At 44.5% G+C, this 23,824-nt stretch overlaps 2 protein-coding genes across 3 annotated transcripts in view; one reads left to right on the plus strand and one right to left on the minus strand.

Moving 5' to 3' along the window:
* Positions 1 to 675: 675 nt before the first annotated feature.
* On the minus strand, positions 676 to 20,223 carry ARL16 (ARF like GTPase 16). Its single transcript, XM_073588191.1, has 5 exons — positions 20,082 to 20,223; positions 6,134 to 6,188; positions 4,527 to 4,643; positions 2,886 to 3,001; positions 676 to 1,406 (listed from the first exon to the last, which is right to left on the minus strand). The coding sequence occupies exons 1-5, from the start codon at positions 20,141 to 20,143 to the stop codon at positions 1,241 to 1,243; spliced, it is 516 nt and encodes a 171-aa protein (XP_073444292.1). The 5' UTR covers positions 20,144 to 20,223; the 3' UTR covers positions 676 to 1,240.
* The window catches only part of HGS (hepatocyte growth factor-regulated tyrosine kinase substrate), a 45,241-nt gene continuing 41,591 nt past the window's right edge, over positions 20,175 to 23,824 (plus strand). For both annotated transcript variants that reach the window (XM_073588189.1, XM_073588190.1), the window contains exons 1-2: positions 20,175 to 20,353; positions 22,702 to 22,786. In XM_073588189.1, coding sequence (XP_073444290.1) covers positions 20,317 to 20,353; positions 22,702 to 22,786 — 122 coding nt within the window. In that variant the 5' untranslated portion in view covers positions 20,175 to 20,316. The remainder of the gene's footprint in view (positions 20,354 to 22,701; positions 22,787 to 23,824) is intronic.

The raw sequence follows: 23,824 nt of genomic DNA on the forward strand, positions 1-23,824 counted from the left end.
ACATCAAGATGTTCCTACAAATCCATATCCAGAGATCTTGAGGTTCTTTTCCCCAAAATTGCAACATATCAAAGAGTTTTACAACCCTTGGCATCGTAGCTCGTCAGCTAATCTCTTTGGACGTCAGCAGCAAGGAAAAACAACCCTCAAAGTCTTGTGAACAGATGAGACCAAGATAGAGCTTTTTGGTAAAGTACATCGTTCTACTGTTCACGGAAAACGGAATGAGACCTACAAAGAAAAGAACTCAGTACCTACAGTCAAATATGGTGAAAGTTCAGAGATGTTTTGGGGTTGTTTTGCTGCCTCTGGCACTGGGTGCCTTGATTGTGTGCAAGGCATTATGAAATCTGAAGATTACCAAAGGACTTTGGGTGGCAATGTAATGCCCAATGTCAAAAAACTGGATTTGCGTCCTAGGTCATGGGTCTTCCAACAGGACAATGACACCAAACATACTTCAAGAAACACCTAGAAATGGTTTGAAATCAAGCGCTGGAGAGTTCCGAAGTGACCAGCAATGAGTTCAGATCTGAATCCCATTGACCACCTGTGGAGAGATCTTAAAATTGCTGATGGGAGAAGGCGCCCTTCAAATATGAGAGACCTGGAGCAGTTTGTAAAAGTAGAGTGGTCCAAAAATCCAGTTGAGAGGTGCAAGAAGCTTGTTGATGGTTATAGGAAGCGATTGATTGCATTTATTTATTACAAGGGGTGTACAACCAAATATTAAGTTGAAGGTGACAACAATTTTGTCCGGCCCATTTTTGAGGTTACACAATACACACAAATTAAATAAACTTGTTAAAACAAAACGTGCAATAATTTTCTGGTCCTTAAGAAAGTTGTAACAGCAGCTTAATGTGGGTTTACATTATACGATCACACAAGTGCTGATCTTCTACATGTTTGCTAATTGCAGGTTGTTTACTAGCCTGTTTAGACAGGCCAACTGCCCTTATGCGCACAGAATGATTGGTAAACGATGTGCATACACTGTCATTGGTCTCAATATCACTTTTTCTGTGTACAAAGGACAATGTGTTGTAGAGAACAAAGTTTTTTTTTTAAAGCAAGCCAAAAGTTGAGGTTGTCTTCTCAAAGAAGATGGCCAGTCTGAAATATATATGGTGGACCTGAAAATCTGTCACAGGAAAACTGACCTCGTTAATGGAAGAGGTCCTTTGGAGAGAATCTACTTTATTTACTCCATTACAATATTACAGAATTTATACGATACTTAGTGACTGACGGATGAATGCAGCCACTGCAACACCTCTTGCAGTCCGATACCCTCCAAGGCGCTAGTTTCCAGGACAGTGATTGGCTGTTTAGCACAGGCTATAATGTCATCCAATCGGAATAGTGATTTCATCTCTACTAATGACATACAGCACGGCAGATCCCTACAAGTGAACAGACGATACACATTAATATTCAGGATGTAGGATGAACATTGGTTTCTATGCATTTTCCTTAAAAACGTAGTTGCATCATTGCAAAATAATAATGGCTCAGACTGACATGACTAATTAATGGCGATTTCAATTAGAGAGATTGTTTACCAATTAGATATCAATGATCTATCCATAGGATAATATCATCAATATTAACTTGTTAGGGTTCCAAAACCAAGCACTACCATCGATCAGCAGTTATTAGCTCTGGCCAGATGTAAACAGATCTATGGAGCTGAACAGCACAGCTCTGTACGCCCTGCAGTGGTTGTTCTCTGGCACTGCAGCTCAGCTAGTATTCTCTTCAATAAGAACTGATAATAGTTACTGCAGAATCCAAACCGGTGCTGTTCCAGATCCATACACTGTATTCCATCTAATCACTAAGTAGGAGATAAATGCTGGATTACTGGAGCGAGCAATTGCCTACTTGAACCAGTATCTCCCATTCCCTCTACTTACATGAAAGGATGAAAATAAATTAGTATGTATTGGTATCCTGGCATGCGTGCTGCTTTTGCAAATAAACTGAATGGTGGTTATAAAAACAGCACAATGGATAGGTAATAAATGTAGGGCAATAATCCCCAAATGAGGTTCCCTGGCGACACGCGTTGGGTACCACTGTGCCCTTGCCTCCTCCACTCCTCCTACCCACAGCATCATCGGCATTTATGCAGGAACTGTTCCACGTGGGCGATACCGTTACCAGGCTCAGGTTGTATGAGACTTTCTAGCCACCTCATTTGGGGATTATTGTATTATTTGGCAGAAGCTCACCCTGGCCTTTGAGAGAGGTTTTTGCTACACCACTTTGTTTGATAGTGGACTGTTTTTGGTCTCTGTTTTCTACCCATTTCTCTTGTCTTCTAGGCAGCTCTCCTTTAACCATGTAGCTGTATTATTTGGACAGCAGGCTATTTACCTTCACCATTTATATATGCTGCTTGTGAGTGACTTGGATTAGCATTAATGCTATGCTCTTGATGTAGCAAGGAGGATATTGATTATCTGGGGGTTGGGCAGGGGCACGACCCTATTACGGGTCATTGTACAGTTTTCTTTGCATTATGCAATTTTAAATGCTTTTAACTTTGTAGTGTTGTTGTGTTGTCTTCTCAATAAAGATTTTTTGATATTATCTAATTGGTGATCCTTGTTATCTGCATGCTACTTTTCTTGTTGTTTGTTTACGTATCACTTTAGCATGTAACGGGTGATCCCTAGCAGTGGAGCCCTCCAGCTCTCTTTTCAAATGTAGGGCAATATATAATGAAAACATTCTCAGCGTTGCGAGACCCAGTATAGGCAATCCTCTGAGATAAATGTATCGGAAGCACATTTATACCATTCATGTAGGGGGAGAGTATTCCTAACTAAATTATGCCGGTACCTATGGGAAAGCTGAATGTCCAGGGTATAACTTACGCTTTATTGAACACAACAAGGACTGACACTGCGGAGAGAGCAGGAGCAGAGAGCACGGACAGGAGCTGGACGCAGGACGCAGAGACCTGATTCGGGTTAGCGGAATCCACAACAAACTAGAAGTCAAAATAATTGTAACACACATTACTGTAAAATACCAGTCCGCTGTTATATAATGAGACAAGATATTGGAGTTAGTATGCATATCAAGATTATCCAGGGGTAAAAAAACTTTTTTTTAATCATTATGCTTTGCTTGTATAGCGCCTTTATATACTGCAAGGTAACCTTTCTTCTTGCGGAGAGTGACATTATAAGCCTGACATGCCGAAGTAAAGAGACTTTTAAGCCGCAATGTTCCTCTGAGAAATATGCAAATTGTCTATTCAGAGAGTAAGAGGACTTGAACTCTAGCGCCACCTATAGGAAGAAGCAATCCTAAAATTCAATATTGACTCTCCAACAAGATACTGTTTCGGGGTACTGCCCCTTGTCAGTGCAAAGTGTGAGATCTGATTTGGCTGGATGAGACGTCTGACCGGGATCCAAGGGGTAACGTCTCTACTTGCAGAGACAGCCTGACAGCTGAGGTGAGGAGACCTTAAGCAGCAATGCTCCTTTGGGAAGTATGCAAATTGTCTCTTCAGAGAGGAAGAGGACTAGAACTCTAGTGCAATCTATAGGAAGTAGCAATTCTAAAAGTGTTACCCAGACAAACCAGATCTCACACTTTGAACTGATGAGGGGCAGTACCCCGAAACACAATGTCTGCAAACTGAGATTCAGGTTTTGGCTTTTATCCTAATTCATGTGACAATGCTCATTGCAGAGTCGATATTGACTTTTAGGATTGCTTCCTCCTATAGGTGGCACTAGAGTTTTCATATTCTGCGTTAATTACAGACAGACATCATTTTCCTCATTAGGGCTCACAATCTAGATTCCCTATCACTATGTCTTTGGAGTGTGGGAGAAACCCAGAGGAAAACCACGCAAACACAGGAGAACATTCAAACTCTTTGCAGATGTATATGACAAGTTGTGTGCACCTCCATGTGGAACGCCAGAAATCTAACTCTGAGTTGTGCCTAATTTTCTTGACTTTCCACAGCTTTTATGCCAGAATTTTGTAGAAAAAAACTTTGATGAATCAGGTCCTAAATATACTTAGTGGGGTCAGAATAAACTGTAAGGCTATGTACCCACGTATGCAGAAAATTCCTGACTAAAAACCGGACTCTTTCCCAGGAAATGCGAGTTTTTTTCAGCGCGTTTTTTTTTCCGGAGCATCCCCAGTCTCCACGAAATTAATGAGCATGCTGCGTTTTTTTTGCAGAAAAAAACGCATCAATATGCACAAAAAGTGCGGAATTCATTAAATTGAATGGGATGCTTCTTGTGTTTTTTCCGGTAAAAACGCTTAAAAAACGAGAAAAAACGCTTACGTGTGCACACAGCCTAAATACTCTCAGCTTCTTTTCAGCAGATCTTTCCAGTCTTTTCAGAATCTGACCATAGCTAGCCCACACTAGATAAGGGTTTACCAAAAGACTCTTCAGAAAGCACCAGCAAATGTCAATGATCCTCTTCAGTGCGAGATCAAGAGGCTGGTAATGAGGAACTACATAAACTATGTCTTACCAGTACAGTCTGACAATCCTTGTAGTAACTCGGCCAGATGGGCACCATGGAACCACCCACTTCTCGGACGGTCACGCGTGTTCTCTGTATGGTCAGATCAGTCAAGTTTGTGCCAACCTTCCGTAGATAAAACATTGTTTTTTGTTAAAAGCAAACCACTATATAAAAATGATATAACACAAAATGCTTAAAAAATACTTAAAGTGTAACCACACTTTTCATTGTACTGTAGTGATCACACATCAAAACCTGAAATGGCTGATAACAGAGGACAACAGATCGGTTGCACAGTTCTATACTATTTAATTGAACTGTCTGCATCAGCAGCAGTGGTGATCTATCAAAGGTCTTGTGCACATGACCAATTTTCTTGGAACAGTGATATTTGTGGTTTTCATGGCTAACACTTGTACCCATGATATTCAATGGGGCTGTGCACAAGTCCGATGTTTTTCCTGGGACCGTGGATCGTAGAAATTTTCACGGATTGACAGAATGGAGAAATTTATTTTTTCTCTCCACATCCGAGAAAAACTGATGCCACTGATCAAACTCTGTAGGAAGATCATAACCGGCACTCCAGAGGGGATGGATGAGGTGCACGAGTAGGGTTCCAATCCATACAAGTAGTAGTAGTAAAACATGGCACTCAAAAGGATATGTTGAAAAACAAGGTGAATTTATTTACAATGAATCAGTCCGTAGAGCGACAGCTAGTGGGTAACGTTTCTTCAGATTGTAGGTTTACTGACTTTGTTATACAATTGTCTTGTACAGAATGTATCTGACGAAGGTCCACGTGGACCGAAACGTTGTCTACTAGCTGTTAATCTATAGACTGATTTACATTGTAAATAAAGTCACCTAATTTTCAACACATCCTTTCGAGTGCCAAGTTTTACTACTACAGTATTACTGATCAAACTGATCAATCTCTGATCGTAATAATTGGAAGGTTTTTCTCAGATGGACAGAAAGAGGTGTTATGAACCTACCCTAAGGTATGTAGCAGAAATCTCTCCATGTCGTATCCATCTGAATGAGATTTGCTGTATTTCATGTGTCATAAACAACCTCATTCAGATAACCGGAAGTTTACTGGCAGTCATTAACAATCCTGTGTATAAATTTACCCAGGGAAATTCCAAAAACTATGAAAACATACATAATACCTGCAACAAGCTTCAGGAGGGAGAAGAGGAAGGGGGAGGGGAGGACGAGAAGAAGAAGAGCCTCAACACCTGTGCTAATGATGGAATGTACCATACAGAGTGAGGAAAGATGTATATCTTTGTACCGTGCTAGCCAGTAGATAGAAAAATCTTCAGAATTGAGAGTCCTCAGTGGTTGATACCTTTTAATGGCGAACTGAAAAGATGGTAACACATTGCAAGCTATGCATCATCTATGCCTGATGAAGAGACCTGAGTAGTCTGGAAAGCTTGCAATGTGTTACCATCTTTTCAGTTAGCCATTAAAAGGTATCAACCACTGAGGACTCTCAATCCTGAATATTTTTCATACAGAGTGAGAACACTTATGGAGCAGGTTTTTAAGTACATGTCCCCCATGATGAATCTGTATGACAGATGATCTCGGTAACTTACAGTGGGCTGGGTGGGAGGCACATCTCCTAAATCGGTTGACTCTTTACCACACAGCTTTACAGAAAAAGGTTAAAGAATGCCAAAAACATTTTAATGTATCACTGTATCACTAACTTTAATGTTAAAGGGTCATTTCCATTTCTGCCTTTCATGGCTGAGATAACAATAACTGTTTGTATGTTCTAGCAGTGTCGGCACTGGCTCTCCCTGCGATTGCGTGACATTATGTCACACAATCCCTGTGGCCAATCATTGCTGGCTTCACTATCCTCTCCTACGGACGTAAATGACATCTGGAGGAAGCGAGTTGCGACTGCTCTCTTACTTCCTCCTTGTGTCTTCATTTGTCCAAAGCAGAAAATAAAGCTGCTGGTGTCAACCCCCCTGGATAGGCACAAAGAGTATGTGTTACTATTTTATTGCGGGTGAAACATAAGGGTATGATTCCACGGGCTGGAATACTTCAGTATTTGCTGCGGATTGGACGCTGCGTACAGCCGCAGAGTCCAATTCGCAGCGTCCAGAAGTTCCAGCATAGTGGAGGGGATTTTATGAAAACCTGTCTCCACTATGTGTGCAGGGCTGCATCCGGCGGCCCTGCATAACCGGACATGCGGCGCATCTTTCAAGACCGCAACATGTCTATTTATCTTGCAGAGACACTCTGTCTCCGCAAAATAAATAACCCAGTCTATGAATGTGATGCGATGTTTCCGCATGTGTCCAATGAACACATCCGGAATCACCGCGCGTACAACAGGGGGCGGCGCATTGGGCGGAGGAGGGTATCCGCTGCGTCCAAAGCACAGGGATTACGCCCCATGCAAACATACCCTAATGATTCAAAAAGGATTGTCTGAATAGCGAACACACCATTTAAAGGGAGTCTGGCAGTAAAAGATGGCAGTTTGAACCAAGCACAACACATAGTAAGGGATATATTACTAAGAAAAGCACAAAAATCCATCTCTGTGTTTGATGGGGATTGTGCCTTAAGGCCCTTTTACATTTAGCGATGCACCAGTGATCCAACCAGCGATCCGACGCGGTCAGGATCGCTGGTGCATCGCTAAATGATCGCTAGTGAGCTTTCACACAGAAAGATCTCACAGCGATGCAGCAGCGACGCAACGCACGATACTCACCTTTCACACACAGCGATCCTGACGTCCTCCCGCCCGCCTCCAGCGTCGCTCGTCGTCACAGCAGGAAGCCCTAGCAGGAAGCAGACGACGAGAAATGGAGCCGCGCGATCAGCGATGGACAGCGGGGGAGCCGGTCGGAGGTAAGTATTCCACATAGCGATATCGCTAGCAATATCGCTATAACGTCACAAAACCAGTGACGTTTTAGCGATATCGCTAGCGATATCGCTATGTGTAAAACCACTTTACTCACATATGTGAACGAGGAGCTTAGTGCACCCTGGGCATGGCCAGTTAGAGTTAGGCACAACTTTCCACTTTTTTTTTTCTCCCCCCCCCCCCAGAATCTTGATTGACAGCTCTTGCAGTACAGCAAGATATATACCAGAGGTCTCAAACTGCATTCCTCAAGGGCTGCAAACAGGTCATGTTTTCAGGATTTCCTAGCATTGCACAAGGTGCTGGAATCATTATTTGTGCAGATGATTAAATTATCACCTGTGCAATGCAAGGAAATCCTGAAAACATGACCTGTTTGCGGCCCTTGTGGAATGCAGTTTGAGACCTCTGATATATACAGTAGGTGGGAAGGTGCACTGGACAGCTTGGCCATACAAAGGATGCACCGAGCCTCTGTACTTGGTCTGCACAATTATTTTGAAATGACAGCACAGCCTTTAAGGAAATGTAATCAGTTGTGGATAATGTTGGGGGTGCCAACATGGCTTATGCTTGGTAATCGTGATCATAGGCAATTCCTCCTATTTTCTCAGCAGTAGTGAGCAATGCCACCTCCTGGTTCTGTGTAAGTAGGGGCAAGAGAACTTTCTTCAAGTTATAATGCCCTCTTACTAATCACAGCCTGTTACCACCTTAGCCCCCGACAGTTAAAGGATCCAGGAAGATGGCACAAACTTTTCTTCATTGTGACGCAAGTCACTATAGTAAGTATTAGTCCCAGAAGTGGAGAAAAAGACTACAATGACAGATAAAAATATATACTACTTACTGAATAAGTAAACTGAGGTCAAACAATCCAAGGTCAGATCCAGGAAATGACGCAGTATAACTAGGGGAAGTCAGAGACTAAATCCAATTCACGAGACGAGGACAGGAAAGTCAGAAAGACAAAACAGTTTACAGGGAGCAGGCACAAGAGAAGTTAGGTCACAAGCAAAGGGTCCGAGTCCGGGAAGAGAATCAAGTCAAGCTGAGTCAGGCACAGAGGGTTTAATGTTACACAGGTGTACAATTGACACTGGGTGGAGGAGCTAACATGCTTAAGTAGAAGACTAATCAAGAAAAGTGAACAAAGATGCACAGACCCAGCACAACCCCTACAAAAAGTAACATATCAGACAGGAACAGAGGGGAGATCGTGACAGTACCCCCTCTTTAAGTGGGGGGGCCACCGGATGCCCAGGTTTCCCAGGAAACCTCAGATGAAAGGCTTGGACCAACCGATCAGCCCTTACAGAATGAGCTGGCACCCAGGACCGTTCCTCAGGTCAGTACCCCTTCCAATGTACCAGATATTGAAGGGAATTCTGGACCATTTGGGAATCAATGATCCTTTGTATCTCAAATGCCAAGCTTCCCTCATTAGAAACTGGAGGAGGCGGGGGCGAGGAAGACAGAACAGGGGAATAAACTCCTTCAACTACGACTTGTGGAACACGTTAGAAATACGGAAAGACCGAGGGAGCTTTAATCGGAAGGCAACTGGATTGACCACCTCCAGAATTTCATACGGACCAATGAATCGAGGACCCAACTTCAGTGAGAGCATCTTCAATCTAATATTCTTAGAGGATAGCCATACCTTATCTCCCACTTTGAAGGTAAGCCCTGATGAGCGCCTCCTATCGGCCTTCCGCTTCTGCCGATGCTGAGCCACCCCAATGTTCTTTTTAAACCTTCCTCCAGCTCTTGAATGGTGACGTCCACCCCAGGACACCTAGAACTTATCCTGGAGAACTCACCAAAATGAGGATGAAACCCGTAATGACAAAAAAACGAAGAGGTCCCCGTGGACTGATTAACCAGACTGTTAAAGGCAAACTCAGCCAGAGGAAGAAATGACGATCAATTCTCCTGCTGATCGGCGACAAAACATCTTAAAATTTGCTCCAAAGACTGATTTGTCCTCTCTGTCTGACCGTTAATCTCAGGATGATAAGCAGAGGAAAAGGACAAATCAATCCCCAACTTTCTGCAGAAAGCCCTCCAAAATCTAGAGATGAATCGTACACCCCTAGCTGATATATTTAGAGGAATCCCATGCAATCGTACCACATGAATTAACAGTTTGGAGAGTGTCGGCATTGGGTAAACCCAGATAATGGGGATGAAGTGAGCCTGTTTGCTGAAGCAATCGACTATCACAAAAATTGAAGTTATCCCCCCCAGACAGCGGTAAATCTGAAATGAAATGCATGGACAAATGAGTCCATGGTCTTTCCGGAATTGGCAAAGGATCCAATTCCCCGGCCGGCAATGCTGTACTTTGGCGCATGCACAAATTTCACAAGCAGACACAAAATCTCTAATATTCTTATGCATAGCAGACCACCAAAACAGTCTAGCAACTGCCTTCTGGGTCGCAGTGACTCCTGGATGACCACTCAACACAATCATGGAATTCTTGCAAAAGGTGTAATCTGAGATACACAGGGACAAACAGCTTGCATTCAGGGGTATTGGAAGGAGGCAAGGACTGAGTGGTACGGATTTCAGCTTCCAGCTCAGAGGATACCATGGCCACATCAATACCCTGAGGAAGAATGGAGGAAGGAGGTTCTGGAGGAGACACAGAATCAAGACTACAAGGCAGGGGATCCGCCCTCACGTTCTTAGACCCTGGTCTGAACGTAATAGAAAAATTAAATTGTGAAAAAAACTAAAGCCCATCGGGCCTGTCTAAGTGTCAACCGCTTGGCAGATTCAATATAAGCTAGATTTTTGTGATCTGTCACCACGGTGACTGGATGAACGGTTTCCTATAAAAAAATGCCTCCACTCTTCAAAAGACAACTTGACAGAAAGCAACTCCCAATTACCCACCTCATAGTTTCTTTCTGCAGGAGAATTTTTAATTTTTTAAAACCTAATTTTTTATTTTTTTTAACCTAAGCCACATGGTCATCGGTTAGTTAAGTTAGTTAAAGTCCCTGGACCTTGAGACAATACAGCCACCACCCTAACCTCAGAAGCATCTATCTCCACAATAAACGTCCTCTGGAGGTCTGGTTGCACAAGAACAGGATACAAGACCAGACATAAAATATTTGTTCAAATTAGCTCCACCCCTTTATGAGTGAGGTCCGTAAGAGGCTTGACGAACTGAGAAAATCCTCTAATAAATTTTCTATAATAATTTGCGAACCCTAAAAAGTGCTGCAGAGCCTTAAGATTGCTGGGTTGAACCCAATCAATGATGACCTGAACTTTTCCCAGGATCCATCTTAAACCCGGAGTCTGACATAATGAAACCCAAGAATGATGATGTGGGATATTAGGGGTGGGCTGTGGACGAAGAGAGTGGGGCTGTGGAGGGAGAGAGCGGGGCTGTGAAGGGACAGCGGGACACAGATGTACAGCGCGGCTGCGGAGAAATAGAATGGGACGGCGGGTGGAGAGCGGGGCTGCGGAAGGAGACAGCGTGATGGCGGGTGCAGAGCGGGCCTGTTAAGGGAGAGAGCGGGACCCACAGTTGCGTACTATGCCAAGGCAACGCCGGACTCTTCAGCTAATATTTATATACACATACATACACACAGTACAGACCAAAAGTTTGAACAAAGAGTTTTCTTTATTTTCATGACTATGAAAATTGTAAATTCACTCTGAAGGCATCAAAACTATGAATTAACATATGTGGAATTATATAATTAACAAAAAAGTGTGAACCAACTTAAAATATGTCTTATATTCAAGGTTCTTCAAAGTAGCCACCTTTTGCTTTGATTACTGCTTTGCACACTCTTGGCATTCTCTTGATGAGCTTCAAGAGGTAGTCACCGGAAATGGTCTTCCAACAGTTTTGAAGGAGTTCCCAGAGATGCTTAGCACTTGTTGGCCCTTTTGCCTTCACTCTTCGGTCCAGCTCACCCCAAACCATCTCGATTGTGTTCACGTCAGGTGACTGTGGAGGCCAGGTCATCTGGCGTAGCACCCCATCACTCTCCTTCTTGGTCAAATAGCCCTTACACAGCCTGGAGGTGTGTTTGGGGTCATTGTCCTGTTGAAAAATAAATGATGGTCCAACTAAACGCAAACCAGATGGAATAGCATGCAGCTGCAAGATGCTGTGGTAGCCATGCTGGTTCAGTATGCCTTCAATTTTGAATAAATCCCCAACAGTGTCACTAGCAAAGCACCCCCACACCATCACACCTCCTCCTCCATTCTTCACGGTGGGAACCAGGCATGTAGAGTCCATCCATTCACCTTTTCTGCGTCGCAAAAAGACACGGTGGTTGGAACCAAAGATCTCAAATTAGGACTCATCAGACCAAAGCACAGATTTCCACTGGTCTAATGTTTATTCCTTTTGTTCTTTAGCCCAAACAAGTCTCTTCTGCTTGTTGCCTGTCCTTAGCAGTGGTTTCCTAGCAGCTATTTTATCATGAAGGCCTGCTGCACAAAGTCTCCTCTTAACAGTTGTTGCAGAGATGTGTCTGCTGCTAGATCTCTGTGTGGCATTGACCTGGTCTCTAATCTGAGCTGCTGTTACCCTGCGATTTCTGAGGCTGGTGACTCAGATGAACTTATCCTCCGCAGCAGAGGTGACTCTTGGTCTTCCTTTCCTGGGGCGGTTCTCATGTGAGCCAGTTTCTTTGTAGCGCTTGATGTTTTTGCCACTGCACTTGGGGACACTTTCAAAGTTTTCCCAATTTTTCGGATGGCCACTCGTTTTTCTTTACTTAGAATTTGTATTATGGCAAGAAAAAAGCAGCTAACAGTCTATTCAGTAGGACTATCAGCTGTGCATCCACCAGACTTCTCCACAACACAACTGATGGTCCCAACCCCATTTAGAAGGCAAGAAATCCCACTTATTAAATCTGACAGAGCACACCTGTGAAGTGAAATAGGGATTTTTGTGTACTCACCGTAAAATCTTTTTCTCCGAGCCAAGCATTGGGGGACACAGAGACCGTGGGTGTTATGCTGCTTGCCACTAGGAGGACACTAAGTAAACACAGAAAAAAGTTAACTCCTCCCCTGCAGTATACACCCTCTCGCTGGCTGGGAATTCCCCAGTTCAGTGAAAAAAAGCAGTAGGAGTATTAAACGAATGACAATCATAACTATCAAAACTTAAAAATGCTACAGTGAGCCAATAGGCCAAACAGGGTGGGTGCTGTGTCCCCCAATGATTGGCTCGGAGAAAAGGATTTTACGGTGAGTACACAAAAATCCCTATTTCTCCTACGCCCCATTGTGGGACACAGAGAACGTGGGACGTCCTAAAGCAGTCCCTGGGTGGGGAGCATACTTCCGCTAATACCCCATGTACCACTGAGTTAACACCGTGGTACTGCCAATTGAAGGCTGCGTCTGCCGAGAGCTGCATCCACAGAAGCCCGAGAATGAATTAGGCAATGTTTGTAAAGGTAGGCAAGCTGGACCAAGTCGCAGCCTCGCGGAGAGGCCTGAGAATGAATTTCGGAATTTCTTGTAAAAAGTATGCAGACTGGACAAAGTCGCAGCCTTGCAGACCTGGTCTGCCGAGGCCTGGTGCCGAATGGGCGAAGAGGCGCCCACTGGCCGGGTAGAGTGTGCCTTAATCCCAGCTGGGACAGGTGCGTTCCTGACACGGTAGGATTCCTGAATCGCCAAGCGAACCTACCTCGTTACCGTTGCTTATGACGCGACTAGACCTTTCCTATGCCCCTCTGGGAGCATGAACAGGGCATCTGACTTGTGAAAGGGAACCATCCACGAGGTGTACCGTCTTAGCGCCCTAACCACATCCAGAGAGTGTGGAGGGCCTTCTCGATGCGATGGACTGGCGTCGGAACAAAAGGAAGGCAAAACAAATTCCTCATTGAGATGGAAAGAGGAGAGGACCTTGGGCAGGAAGGACAGGGACATCCTGAAAACTAACTTTTCCTGATGAAAATGCAGAAAAGGAGAACGGCAGGACAGGACTGACAATTTCGAAACGCGTCTGATTGACGTAGTTGCCACTAGAAAGATCACCTTCCAAGAGAGGATGGTCAGTGGTACGTCCTGCAGCAGTCCGAAAAGTAAGGCCCCATGAGTGGCCTTCTATAAGGAGACGCCACATGGAAAACTCTTTGAATGAACGTCTTGAATTGAAGCCTGGTGGCAAATTGGGAAAGCACTGACAAGGCCGAAATTTTGCCCTTGAGCGAGAAAAGCACGAGGCCTGAAATAAATACAGATTGAAGGGATTCCAATATGGCCAGAATGGAAAACACCAGAGGTGACTGACCATGAACCTTGCCCACGAAAAAGAAGGTTGTCCAGGTGCGGTGATATATGCGCATGTCCACCGGCTTCCTAGCACAAATCATGGTGGAGATCACGACGTGCGAGAACCCAGCCTGAGTTAAAACCAGGATTCAACGGCCACGCCGTCAAAGACCGGGCCTCGGAGCTCTGGTGGTAAATCGGGCCCTGCGAGAGTAGGTCCATACAATCTGAAAGTTGCCAGGGGATGTCGGCGACCAGTTGTATTAGTTCTGCACACCATGCTCGGCGCGGCCAATTTGGCGCGACTAGGATCACTGGTACTGCCTCCGCTCTGATCTTCTTGATGACCCTCGGAAGCAAGGGAAGAAGGGGGAAGATGTACAGGAGCCGGAAAAAGTGCCATGGCAGAACTAGATCGTCCGCTCCGATGGCGCATGGATCGCGCGATCAGGAAACGAACCGAGGAACCTTGTTGTTCAGTCTTGAGGCTATGAGATCCACATCCGGGGTCCCTCAACGAAGACAAATCTGCTGAAAGATTTCCAGAAGAAGAGATCACTTCCCCGAGGCAATGCCTTGGTGACTGAGAAAATCTGCCTCCCAATTTTCCAAGCCCGGGATGTGGCTTGCTGAGATGGGCGAATGGTTGGTCTCGGCCCCATAGATGTAACTCAATTCGTGCATGGCCATCTTGTCCCGGGTTCCTCCCTGGTGGTTGATATATGCTACAACCGTGGCGTTGTCGGATTGAGACCCGATGAGGTGAGGTGGAAACTCCATAGAGCTAATGTGATTGTTCGTGTCATCAAATGTTAATGGGGAGACGTGACTCTCGGGTTGTCCAATGACCCTGTGCCGTGTGGCGACGAGAGACCGCACCCCAGCTGAGGAGATTTGCGTCGGTGGTTACTACCAACCATCTTAATGGGGGTAAAGACCTCCCTTGATTCAGGGAGGACCTCAGTGTCCACCACCTGAAGGCTTGCCTGTCCCGCAGGTACAGAGGAATCCGACGATCCGGGGAGAACGGGTTCTCGTTCCAAGCTAACAGCAACGCATGTTGTAAAGGACGGAGGCGGAACGGTGGAAAACGGAACTGCTTCCTTCTCTGTCACCATCCTTCCGAGAACTCCCATGGTGAAACGGATGGAGTGAGAAACTGGTCGAAAAAGAGACCACGCTGCTTGTTGTAAGGCTTGGGTCTCTCCTGAGGGAGGGTGGTGAACTCATGGGAAGTGCGAGCCGCTCCTGGGAAAGACCTTTCACAGTCTATCTTCCACCTTAGGCGAGAAAGTGTATCTACTGTTATCCACAGATTCCTCACGGGCTGGAAGGGACTGACCCTTGATGAGCAGGTCATCCAGATACGGTAACACTACCACTCTTGGAGAGTGAAGAATGGCCATGACAGCCGCCATGACCTTGGTAAATCCCTGGGAGCGGTGGCGAGTCCGAAGGACAAGCTACGAACTGGATGTTTTGCGTGAGTTGCAAATCGCAGGAACTCCTGAAGGGACGGGCAGATCGGAACGTGAAGGTAAGCGTCCTTGATGTCGGTGGATGCTAGGAACTCTCCCCTTTCCCATAGAAGCGACAACTGATGGGAGAGCTTCCATTCGGAATCACCGTACCTTGAGAAACTGATCTAACAATTTGAGATCCAGAATGGGTCGCATCGTCCCGTTCTCTTTTGGAACCACAAAAAAGGTCTGAATAAAAAATACTAAACCTTTCGTGAAGGGGGACTGGAATGATGACTCTGTCCTTTAGCAGAGCCTGAACAGCCCGAAGGAAGACTCTTGTCTTTCTCTTGGGGGAAAAGGAAAGTAAATCCCCCGGGTTGAAGGGGGAGAAGAAATTCTATATTGTATCCGAAAAACACCAGCCTCCTGACCCAATTGCCGACATTGGGTAGATCTATGAGATCTGGCTCCCCCAGATCCAGAATCCCTAGGCCTGGGTTTCCAAGAACGGTTAGGTCCGTATGATGCGAGAAGATCGAAAACGTGTCGGCTGTTGGTTGCGAAACAGCCCTTTTACTGAGGAAGGAATTTACTTTCTCCCCCCTGGTAAAATCAGAAATGAGCTGGTCTTGTCTCTCTTCAAAGGATGACCCTCTTGAAAGAGGGGGGAGAAGTCAACGATCTTTTCGATGTGGCATGCGCCCACCAGCCGCGGAGCCCTGGGGCTCTTCTAATGGAGATCGCATTAGCGGCAGATTGAGCCGCGCAATTGGTGATATCAAAAGAAGCGTCTACTACAAAAACCGCTGCGTGAATCATCTGGCTGGCGACAGTGGTTGCCCGCGGAGAAGATTGGTGCCCTGGAATGAAATAATCAGGACTTCTGCCCAAGCGGCCATTGCCTTGGTGACCTAAACTGCCACGAAGGATGGAGAAAAAGCCGCTCCTGAAGCTTCCAAATATTGAACGGCAGGTAGTCAATTTTGACGATCGGAGGGGTTTCTGACTGAGGCACCCTCAGAAAACAGATAGGAGCGTTGTAGAAGCAAGACGCGGAACAGGAAGCTTCACCGGAGGGAACTGTAATCAAACCTTCAATTGGTCTGGAGTATTTAGCCAGAGTATACTTTTGCCCAGTTAGCCACTTATGTGGCCAATCCCTATGTTACTGGACGCTGGTAAATAACAGCACACACGCTTGTTCCATAAATGAGACGGAGTGTTGGAGCGGGAATAATTTCCTCGTCCAACTACAGAATCCTGTTGACTGATTCTATAAAAGAATCAAGCGACTCTTGATCAGTTGGGGGATTCTGAGGGGCTGACACGTCAGATACGAATTCAGAGGCATGCTCGCTGTGAACCTCAGGAGAGGCGAGCAAGAGACAGGAGTCGCTGATGCTGAAGCGCGAACGTGACTAGGGAACGCGCCATGTGTCCGCTTTTTCAGAGACCTGACCATCCCTTGGACGAGTATGGCTCCTGACTTAAATAGTCCTCCCAGAGGGAGAATAGCCTGGGTCAGAGACTCATACAGAGCTAGAAAGCAGAATAGCCAATAATTCAATTGTCAGCTTCTGTAAAATCATTACTGAACCCGACAGGGTATGAGACATGGTTTACATACAGTAAACCATTGCATATCCGTTAGATTTATATATGTCCCTCACTAATAATGTTGGTAATGTATGTGTGTTAAATTTTGGAGCTGTAAGTGCTAAAGGATTACCGTAATTCACGGAAAAACTGGCGTGGGCTCAAAGACCCTGAGGGGTTGAAATGTTGCATTATGGCAGAATAAAATACCTGAATTTTTTTCACAATCGCCCGGATGGAATCTTGTTACTGAGCCTGTGAGGATGCTAGTTTGTGTTGTTCCAAGGCCAGATCTTGAACTAACTGAGTCACATTCGCCACCTGATCACACAGAGTACATAATGGATCCATAGATGGGAAAATGAAAAAATTTTAATGGTCAATCACCATGTGATGCGAGTCACTATAGTAAATATTAGTCCCAGAAGTGGAGAAAAAGACTACAATGACAGATAAAAATATATACTACTTACTGAATAAGTAAAGTGAGGTCAAACAATCTGAGGTCAGGTCCAGGAAATTACGCAGTATAACAAGTGGAAGTCAGAGACGAAATCCAATTCACGAGACGAGGACAGGAAAGTCAGAGAGACAAAACAGTTTACAGGGAGCAGGCACAAGAGAAGTCAGGTCACAAGCAAAGGGTCTGAGTCCGGGAAGAGAATCAAGACAAGCTGGGTCAGGCACAGAGGGATCAATGTTACACAGGCAACAGCAAGTGTACGATTGACACTGGGTGCAGGAGCTAGCCTGGTTAAGTAGAAGACTAATCAAGAAAAGTGAACACAGATGCAGAGACCCAGCAGAACCAATACACAAAGTAAGATCAGACAGGAACAGAGGCGAGATCTTGACATTTATGTTATGATGCCCTTTACTCATCACAACTTGCTATTTTCTCTCCCCTGTATTACTTCAGTGACCCCCATGGTGGATACAGGCCTTATTCACATCAGCAGTTTGTATGGGGCTGGCATCCTGAGTAACACTTCTGGCATCCTGAGTAACACTTCTTCAATAGCCTATGGAGGCTATTGAAGCATGCCAAAAGTAAAAAAAAAAAAAAAAAAAGTTTAAAAATAAAAAAAATTAAAAAAAACCTAAAAGTTCAAATCACCCCCCTTTCACCCCAATCAAAATAAAACAGTAAAAACAAAATCTCACATACACATATTAGGTATTGCCGCGTTCAGAATCGCCCGATCTATCAATAAAAAAAAGCATTAACCCGATCGCTAAACGGCGTAGTGAGAAAAAAATTCAAAAGGCCAGAATTACATTTTTTTGGTCGCCAAGACATTGCATTAAAATGCAATAATGGGCGATCAAAAGAACGTATCTACAGAAAAGTGGTATCATTAAAAATGTCAGCCTGGCGCGGAAAAAATAAGCCCTCACCCGACCCCAGATCATGAAAAATGGAGACGCTACGAGTCTCGGAAAATTGCGAATTTTTTTTTTTTTTTTTTAGCAAACTTTGGAATTTTTTTTCACCACTTAGATAAAAGAGGACATAGACATGTTTGGTGTCTATGAACTCGTAATGACCTGGAGAATCATAATGGCAGGTCATATTTAGCATCTAGTGAACCTAGCAAAAAAGCCAAGCAAAAAACAAGTGTGGGATTGCACTTTTTTTGCAATTTCACCGCACTTGGAATTTTTTTCCCATTTTCGAGTACACGACATGGTAAAACCAATGGTGTCATTTAAAAGTACAACTCGTCCCGCAAAAAATAAGCCCTCACATGGCCATATAGACGGAAAAATAAAAAAGTTATGGCTCTGGAAAGAAGGGGAGGGGAAAATGAAAATGCAAAACCAAAAATACCCCTGGTCGTTAAGGGGTTTTTGCAATTAATTTCTCAATAATACAGCAGAAATCCACTGCAACATTTATGAAGCAGCTTCTTAGTGGTGGCACCTAGGATGCAGAACAGACACTGTGGGACCCCAGCCTCAGTGTATGCAAGTCAACACCAGGAGTTTGTTTTGGTCCCACTCCTGATTATGACTAAGGCTCGATTCCCACATCTGTATGAGTGTAACTATCTCTGGGAAAGGGACTGATTTGTTTTCTCAGGTGTCATCATTGCGTCCGTATATTTTTTTCACCGAAGCAAGCGGACTTAAGTTTTTCATCTATTGACTCGGTTGTCCAAGTCTGCAGTCACTTTACACTCTGATGCAGGGTGGTCATACAGTCACTAGTATATGATTTGCCTACTTCCAGTCACATTAGGACTAGATGTGTCTGGTCTCGCTCAATACATTTGTATTATCTAGTCAGTGTGTGAAATGACATACTTGTGGTCAGGAACTCCAGGAGAATCCTGATAGTGTAGTATGCGCCCGAGCAGGATTCTCCAGGAGTGAGTGACCACAAGTATGTGATCTGCATACAAACGTCACATTCTGACAAGACGTGTCCTGCCTCGCTCAATGCAAGTATATGGAGGGAAGCAGGACACGTCTAGTCGTAATGTGACCAGAAGTATACAACTCACATACTTGTGATCAGGCACGCCCCGGGAATCCTGATAGAGCATGCAGTGTGAGCTCTGAGGATCCACTAATCTGCAGTCACTACGTAACTGCCGAACTGCACCCCAAGCCTGCATCGCCCCTTACTAATGGATCAAAGAAAAACAACGAATGTCACACGGATGTGTGCATGTTGCCCTACAAATCCTGATGGAAACCAATGACTGGAGTGGTCCTGACCTATGCTTAGGATATGTCATCATTATCAGATCTTTGGGGGTCCGACACCCAGCACCTCCACCATCTGGGACATTTCCACCTGTTTTTGTTGCGTCTTTAGTGTTTTGCGCCATTTTTATCTTTCCATTTGCCTTTTTTTAGTCACTTTTGCATGTGTTCATCTCTTTCTATTGTTCGGATTTTTCAGATGTTTTTACCCGATTTGCAACTTTTTGAAAAGTCGCAGAACTTGGCGCAAATGTGCTCCCATCCCGCTCCCGTCAGGAGTCCCGTTATATACGCCTGGAATCTTGAGGAAATTGCGGCCCTATTTTAGTGGGACATGCGACTTTATGCATTAAAAAGTTGCAGAACGGGTTTAAGACAAAAATTTGTGGAGAATCGTTGAAAAATTTGGAGCAAAAAAGCAGTATCGCTTCCCACAAAACAAAAGTGACCTAAAAATGCTAATAATAATGCACCCTGTACTGTGAGCCACATATCACGTGTCCAGCCATGGTGAAACCACAGATCTGCTGCTCTGGAGGGGGCACTAGGGATCCCAGTCACGTGTCCCCCATAACTACTGGAAGGATATTCTGCAGTCTCTTCATGAGCAGAGTCTTCCCGACGCCGGAGGGCCCGAGAACCAAACACATGATCCATCAGCTGAGAGCCGCCCGCCCGCCTGCCTCAGCAACTAGCAGGCATCACTAGCCCGCCTCCCCGTGACGTCACATCCGCTCCGTGACTTCAGGTTCCGCTGTGTCGTTTCCGGAAGCGGAAGTGTTGGCTTTTTCGGTGTCAGACTCTCGTTCTCTCCGGTGTCACGATGGGAAAAGGAGGAGGCACATTTGAGAGGCTTTTGGGTGAGGAAAACTTAGAAGGGGGTGTAAAGAGGAAGCTGTGTCCTCCTCCCCCGGGAAAGTGCAGTGTCCTCCCTGGGAAGGCCGCCATTGACCATTGTGTCAGCTGCACTGACAGTCACCAGGTCGTGACAGGCATTGCCCCGGGTCTTGTCAGAGGAGTCACTAGCATGTGTGGGCTGTCATGTGGCAGTGTGTCAGAGACATGCAGTAATGGAGGGTGCTTGTAGTGTGGCCTCTGAACACACGGGGTGTCTCATGTATCAGGAGGCTCAGGATTAATACAAAGTGAAATGCAATTTTTTTTTCACTTAAAAATGCATGAAGGAATAATAGAATTGTGTGTGCTCATCTGCTCTAATACCTGTGGCTCCAGCGCGGTTTTTTTTTTAAATACTTGTAATCATTGTTTCATCTCTTAAAGGGGTTTTTCATGTGAGATACAAAGTGTGTGTGGGGAAATTCAAGTACATACTATACCCTCTTAGAGTTCTTACTCTCACGGTTCCCACAGGCGTCACCTGACTGGTCATATACGATTTGCTTACTTCCAGTCCCATTCTGGCAGCTTTCTCATTCATTTCACTCAATGCTTCCCCTCAAGTTCTGTACTTTGCCCGCTAAACCTCTTTAAAGGAACCAGACAGCTGGATCAACACCTATAAACTAATTATATGGCTGCATCTGTCTTCAAGGCTGATTATAAGCAACCCCATTTGTTTGGGTAAAGTTTGTGGTACTTTACTTTTCAAACTTTTTGGCTGCATATCCAAAGGAACTTGTCTAGTCAGAAAGGCGTGCACTATGGGCATATCAGGTCTGCCGATAACATGTCAACAGAGGCATGACTCAAATCCCTCCCTGTTCTAGCCCCATCCTCGTCCCCCCACAACTTTGACTCCATGTAAATGCACAAGTACTGGCGTGTGCAGTAGATCATTACCTACATGCCAGGCACTTTAGGTCATACTGCACATGTTGAAAGTCTCAGCGTTCTCAAGCAGCAGCCCCCCCCCCCCCCATGCGTGCGGAGGAAAAGTTCGGAGAGCAGAGATTGAGGCTAGACACTTAAATGGGCTTGCTGTGGGGAGACTGGGTAGGGCTGATCCGCCCATACTTCACGCCTTTTCGATTAGTCAAACCCTTTAGGGTATGTGCACACGCTGCAGATTCTGCTGCAGATCTACAGCAGAATTAGCTGCGTTGTACAGTACCATTATATTCTATGAAAATCAAAAAACGCTGTGCACATGCTGCGGATTTTTCCGCGCGGATTACAATCCGCAGCATGTCAATTGTTTGTGCGGAATCCGCAGCGGTTTCACACCTTCAACATTGTAGAGGAGTGAAACCGCAGGGCTAAACCGCAGGCTAATCTGCAGATAAACCGCAGGTCTTTTGACCTGCGGATTTACCTGCAGATTTTGCCAAATCCGCAGCCCAATCCGCAACATGTGCACATAGCCTTAGACTATGCAGCAAAATAAATTTGAAAAGGTGAGTATCACTATATACTGTAAACTTTCCATACACAATGGGGTTGCCTTTAATCTGTCTTTTAAGACAGATGCAGCCATGTAATTAATATATAGGTGTTGATCCAGCTGTCGGGTTCCCTTTAAAAAATTACTTTTGTACCACAGGATAGGTGATAACTTGCTGATCTGAGAGTACCACCCATGAGACATCTGCTGGTCCTCAGTACAGGGATCTGGAGTCTTGGTGAACAAAATGAAGGCTGTCTGTGCTCACAGCACTCCATTCATTGTTTCTGGCACTGACTTAGATGGACACGCTCTGTACTCTATCTCCTCTACTGAAAATCACAGGTAGACAAAACTGCTGTTCTGATCAGAGGGCAGCAGTCTAAAGCATAGTGGTGTGGAAACAGCTGTCTAGAGTATTGAAAGTCATAATAGAAAAAATTGTTCATAGCTGTTTCTTGATGGAATACATCCTAAAATGAAGGCAGAACTGAAGCAGATACGGCTCAAGTCCACATACTTGTGCTGTCAGCGGTGTACATCGTACACTGACTCCCACTGCAGGGAAGAAAAGTATGCTTTTTAATACTGAATCGCTTTGTATTGATTTGCACAACTGATTTTACACTTTCCTCTAAAGTAATAATAGGTTTCTGGCCACGTACCAGGCCACAATAAATGTCATTCCTTTGGACTACCTTGGACCTATATGGATATGTTTTTTTTTTTTTTTTTTTTTTTTTTATATGAACTTTTCCAGTCTCCTTTTTATTCACCTAATAAGATATACATTGTGCTGTAGCTGTGGGAACATCTGGAAACTTTGTGTTTTCTCCGTTCCTTCTCTGAATGATTCTTTCTTTCTAGATAAAGCCACCAGCCAGCTGCTACTGGAGACAGACTGGGAATCCATTATGCAGATCTGTGACATGATCCGCCAAGGAGACACTCAGTACGTTTGGTGTTGTAGTAAACTTGTCATTATCAAATCTTATTCTTTGATGTTGTTCACTTAGGGTGGGTTGGTGTAACCTGTTTGTCAGTGTGTCTGTTTAGTGGCTGTCAAAGTGCTACCACTTGAGTTTAGATTGGGGTATCACCTATCACACCTATTCTGTAGTGTGACACTGGTGTGTCACTCATTTGAGAGTAAGGCTGGGGCTACACTGTGGCTTTAGCAGGTTGCGCAGCCCAGATCTCTATGAACCACTGGTACATCGTTGTGCAATACAAGTGAAGGGTCACATTGTGATCCCCTGGGGCAATATGATCTAAGCAAGTTGCAAAAATTAGCCGTTTGATTTTTTGCAACTTGCTTGTCATGGTACTTTGTAACTTATATTATGTTGCAGCAGCACATTGCGATCTTTGGCCAGGTGACCTTCTCACAACCATAGTTGCCATGTGTTCCTAGCCTAAACCTTTCCTATAGTTGCTCTGCCTTGAAATGAACTGATGCCACTGCTTGGACCCCTAACATTGTTGCCAATTGAAAAAATAATAATCCGGCACTCAAAAGATCAAATTCTGATAATGAATATTTTTATTTTATTTCAGAGGGCATAATCCCAAAAAAAGTGACGTTTCGGTCTATTCATTGACCTTCATCAGACTAGGATAAATAAAATATAATATTGCAAATCAATACAAAGTGTATGTCATTGTCTTTAAGAGAAATCAGAAAGATTACCCTATATTTGTATTCATTCTGTATCACATATCTCTTTATGACTGAATGTACATATATTATAACTATGTTAGTTATAATTTCCTGATTTTTCTGATTTCTCTTAAAGACAATGACATACACTTTGTATTGATTTGCAATATTATATTTTATTTATCCTAGTCTGATGAAGGTCAATGAATAGACCGAAACGTCACGTTTTTTTTGGATTATGCCCTCTGAAATAAAATAAAAATATTCATTATCAGCATTTGATCTTTTGAGTGCCGGATTATTATTTTTTATATTGATTAAGGATTGGTT

Source organism: Dendrobates tinctorius, unplaced genomic scaffold, assembly GCF_039654945.1.
Source record: "Dendrobates tinctorius isolate UK_male_01 unplaced genomic scaffold, ASM3965494v1 ptg000103l, whole genome shotgun sequence".
NCBI classification, from domain to species: Eukaryota; Metazoa; Chordata; class Amphibia; order Anura; family Dendrobatidae; genus Dendrobates; species Dendrobates tinctorius.

Excerpts from the sequence above, each read along its gene's own strand:
- ARL16 (XM_073588191.1), bottom strand. The coding sequence starts at position 20,143 with ATGTGTTTGGTTCTCGGGCCCTCCGGCGTCGGGAAGACTCTGCTCATG. Across the intron at positions 4,644-6,133 it reads TGCCTCCCACCCAGCCCACT|GTTGGCACAAACTTGACTGA; the intron begins GTAAGTTACCGA and ends TATCTACGGAAG. Across the intron at positions 1,407-2,885 it reads CTTGTTGTGTTCAATAAAGC|GGATCTGCCGTGCTGTATGT; the intron begins GTAAGTTATACC and ends GTTCACTTGTAG.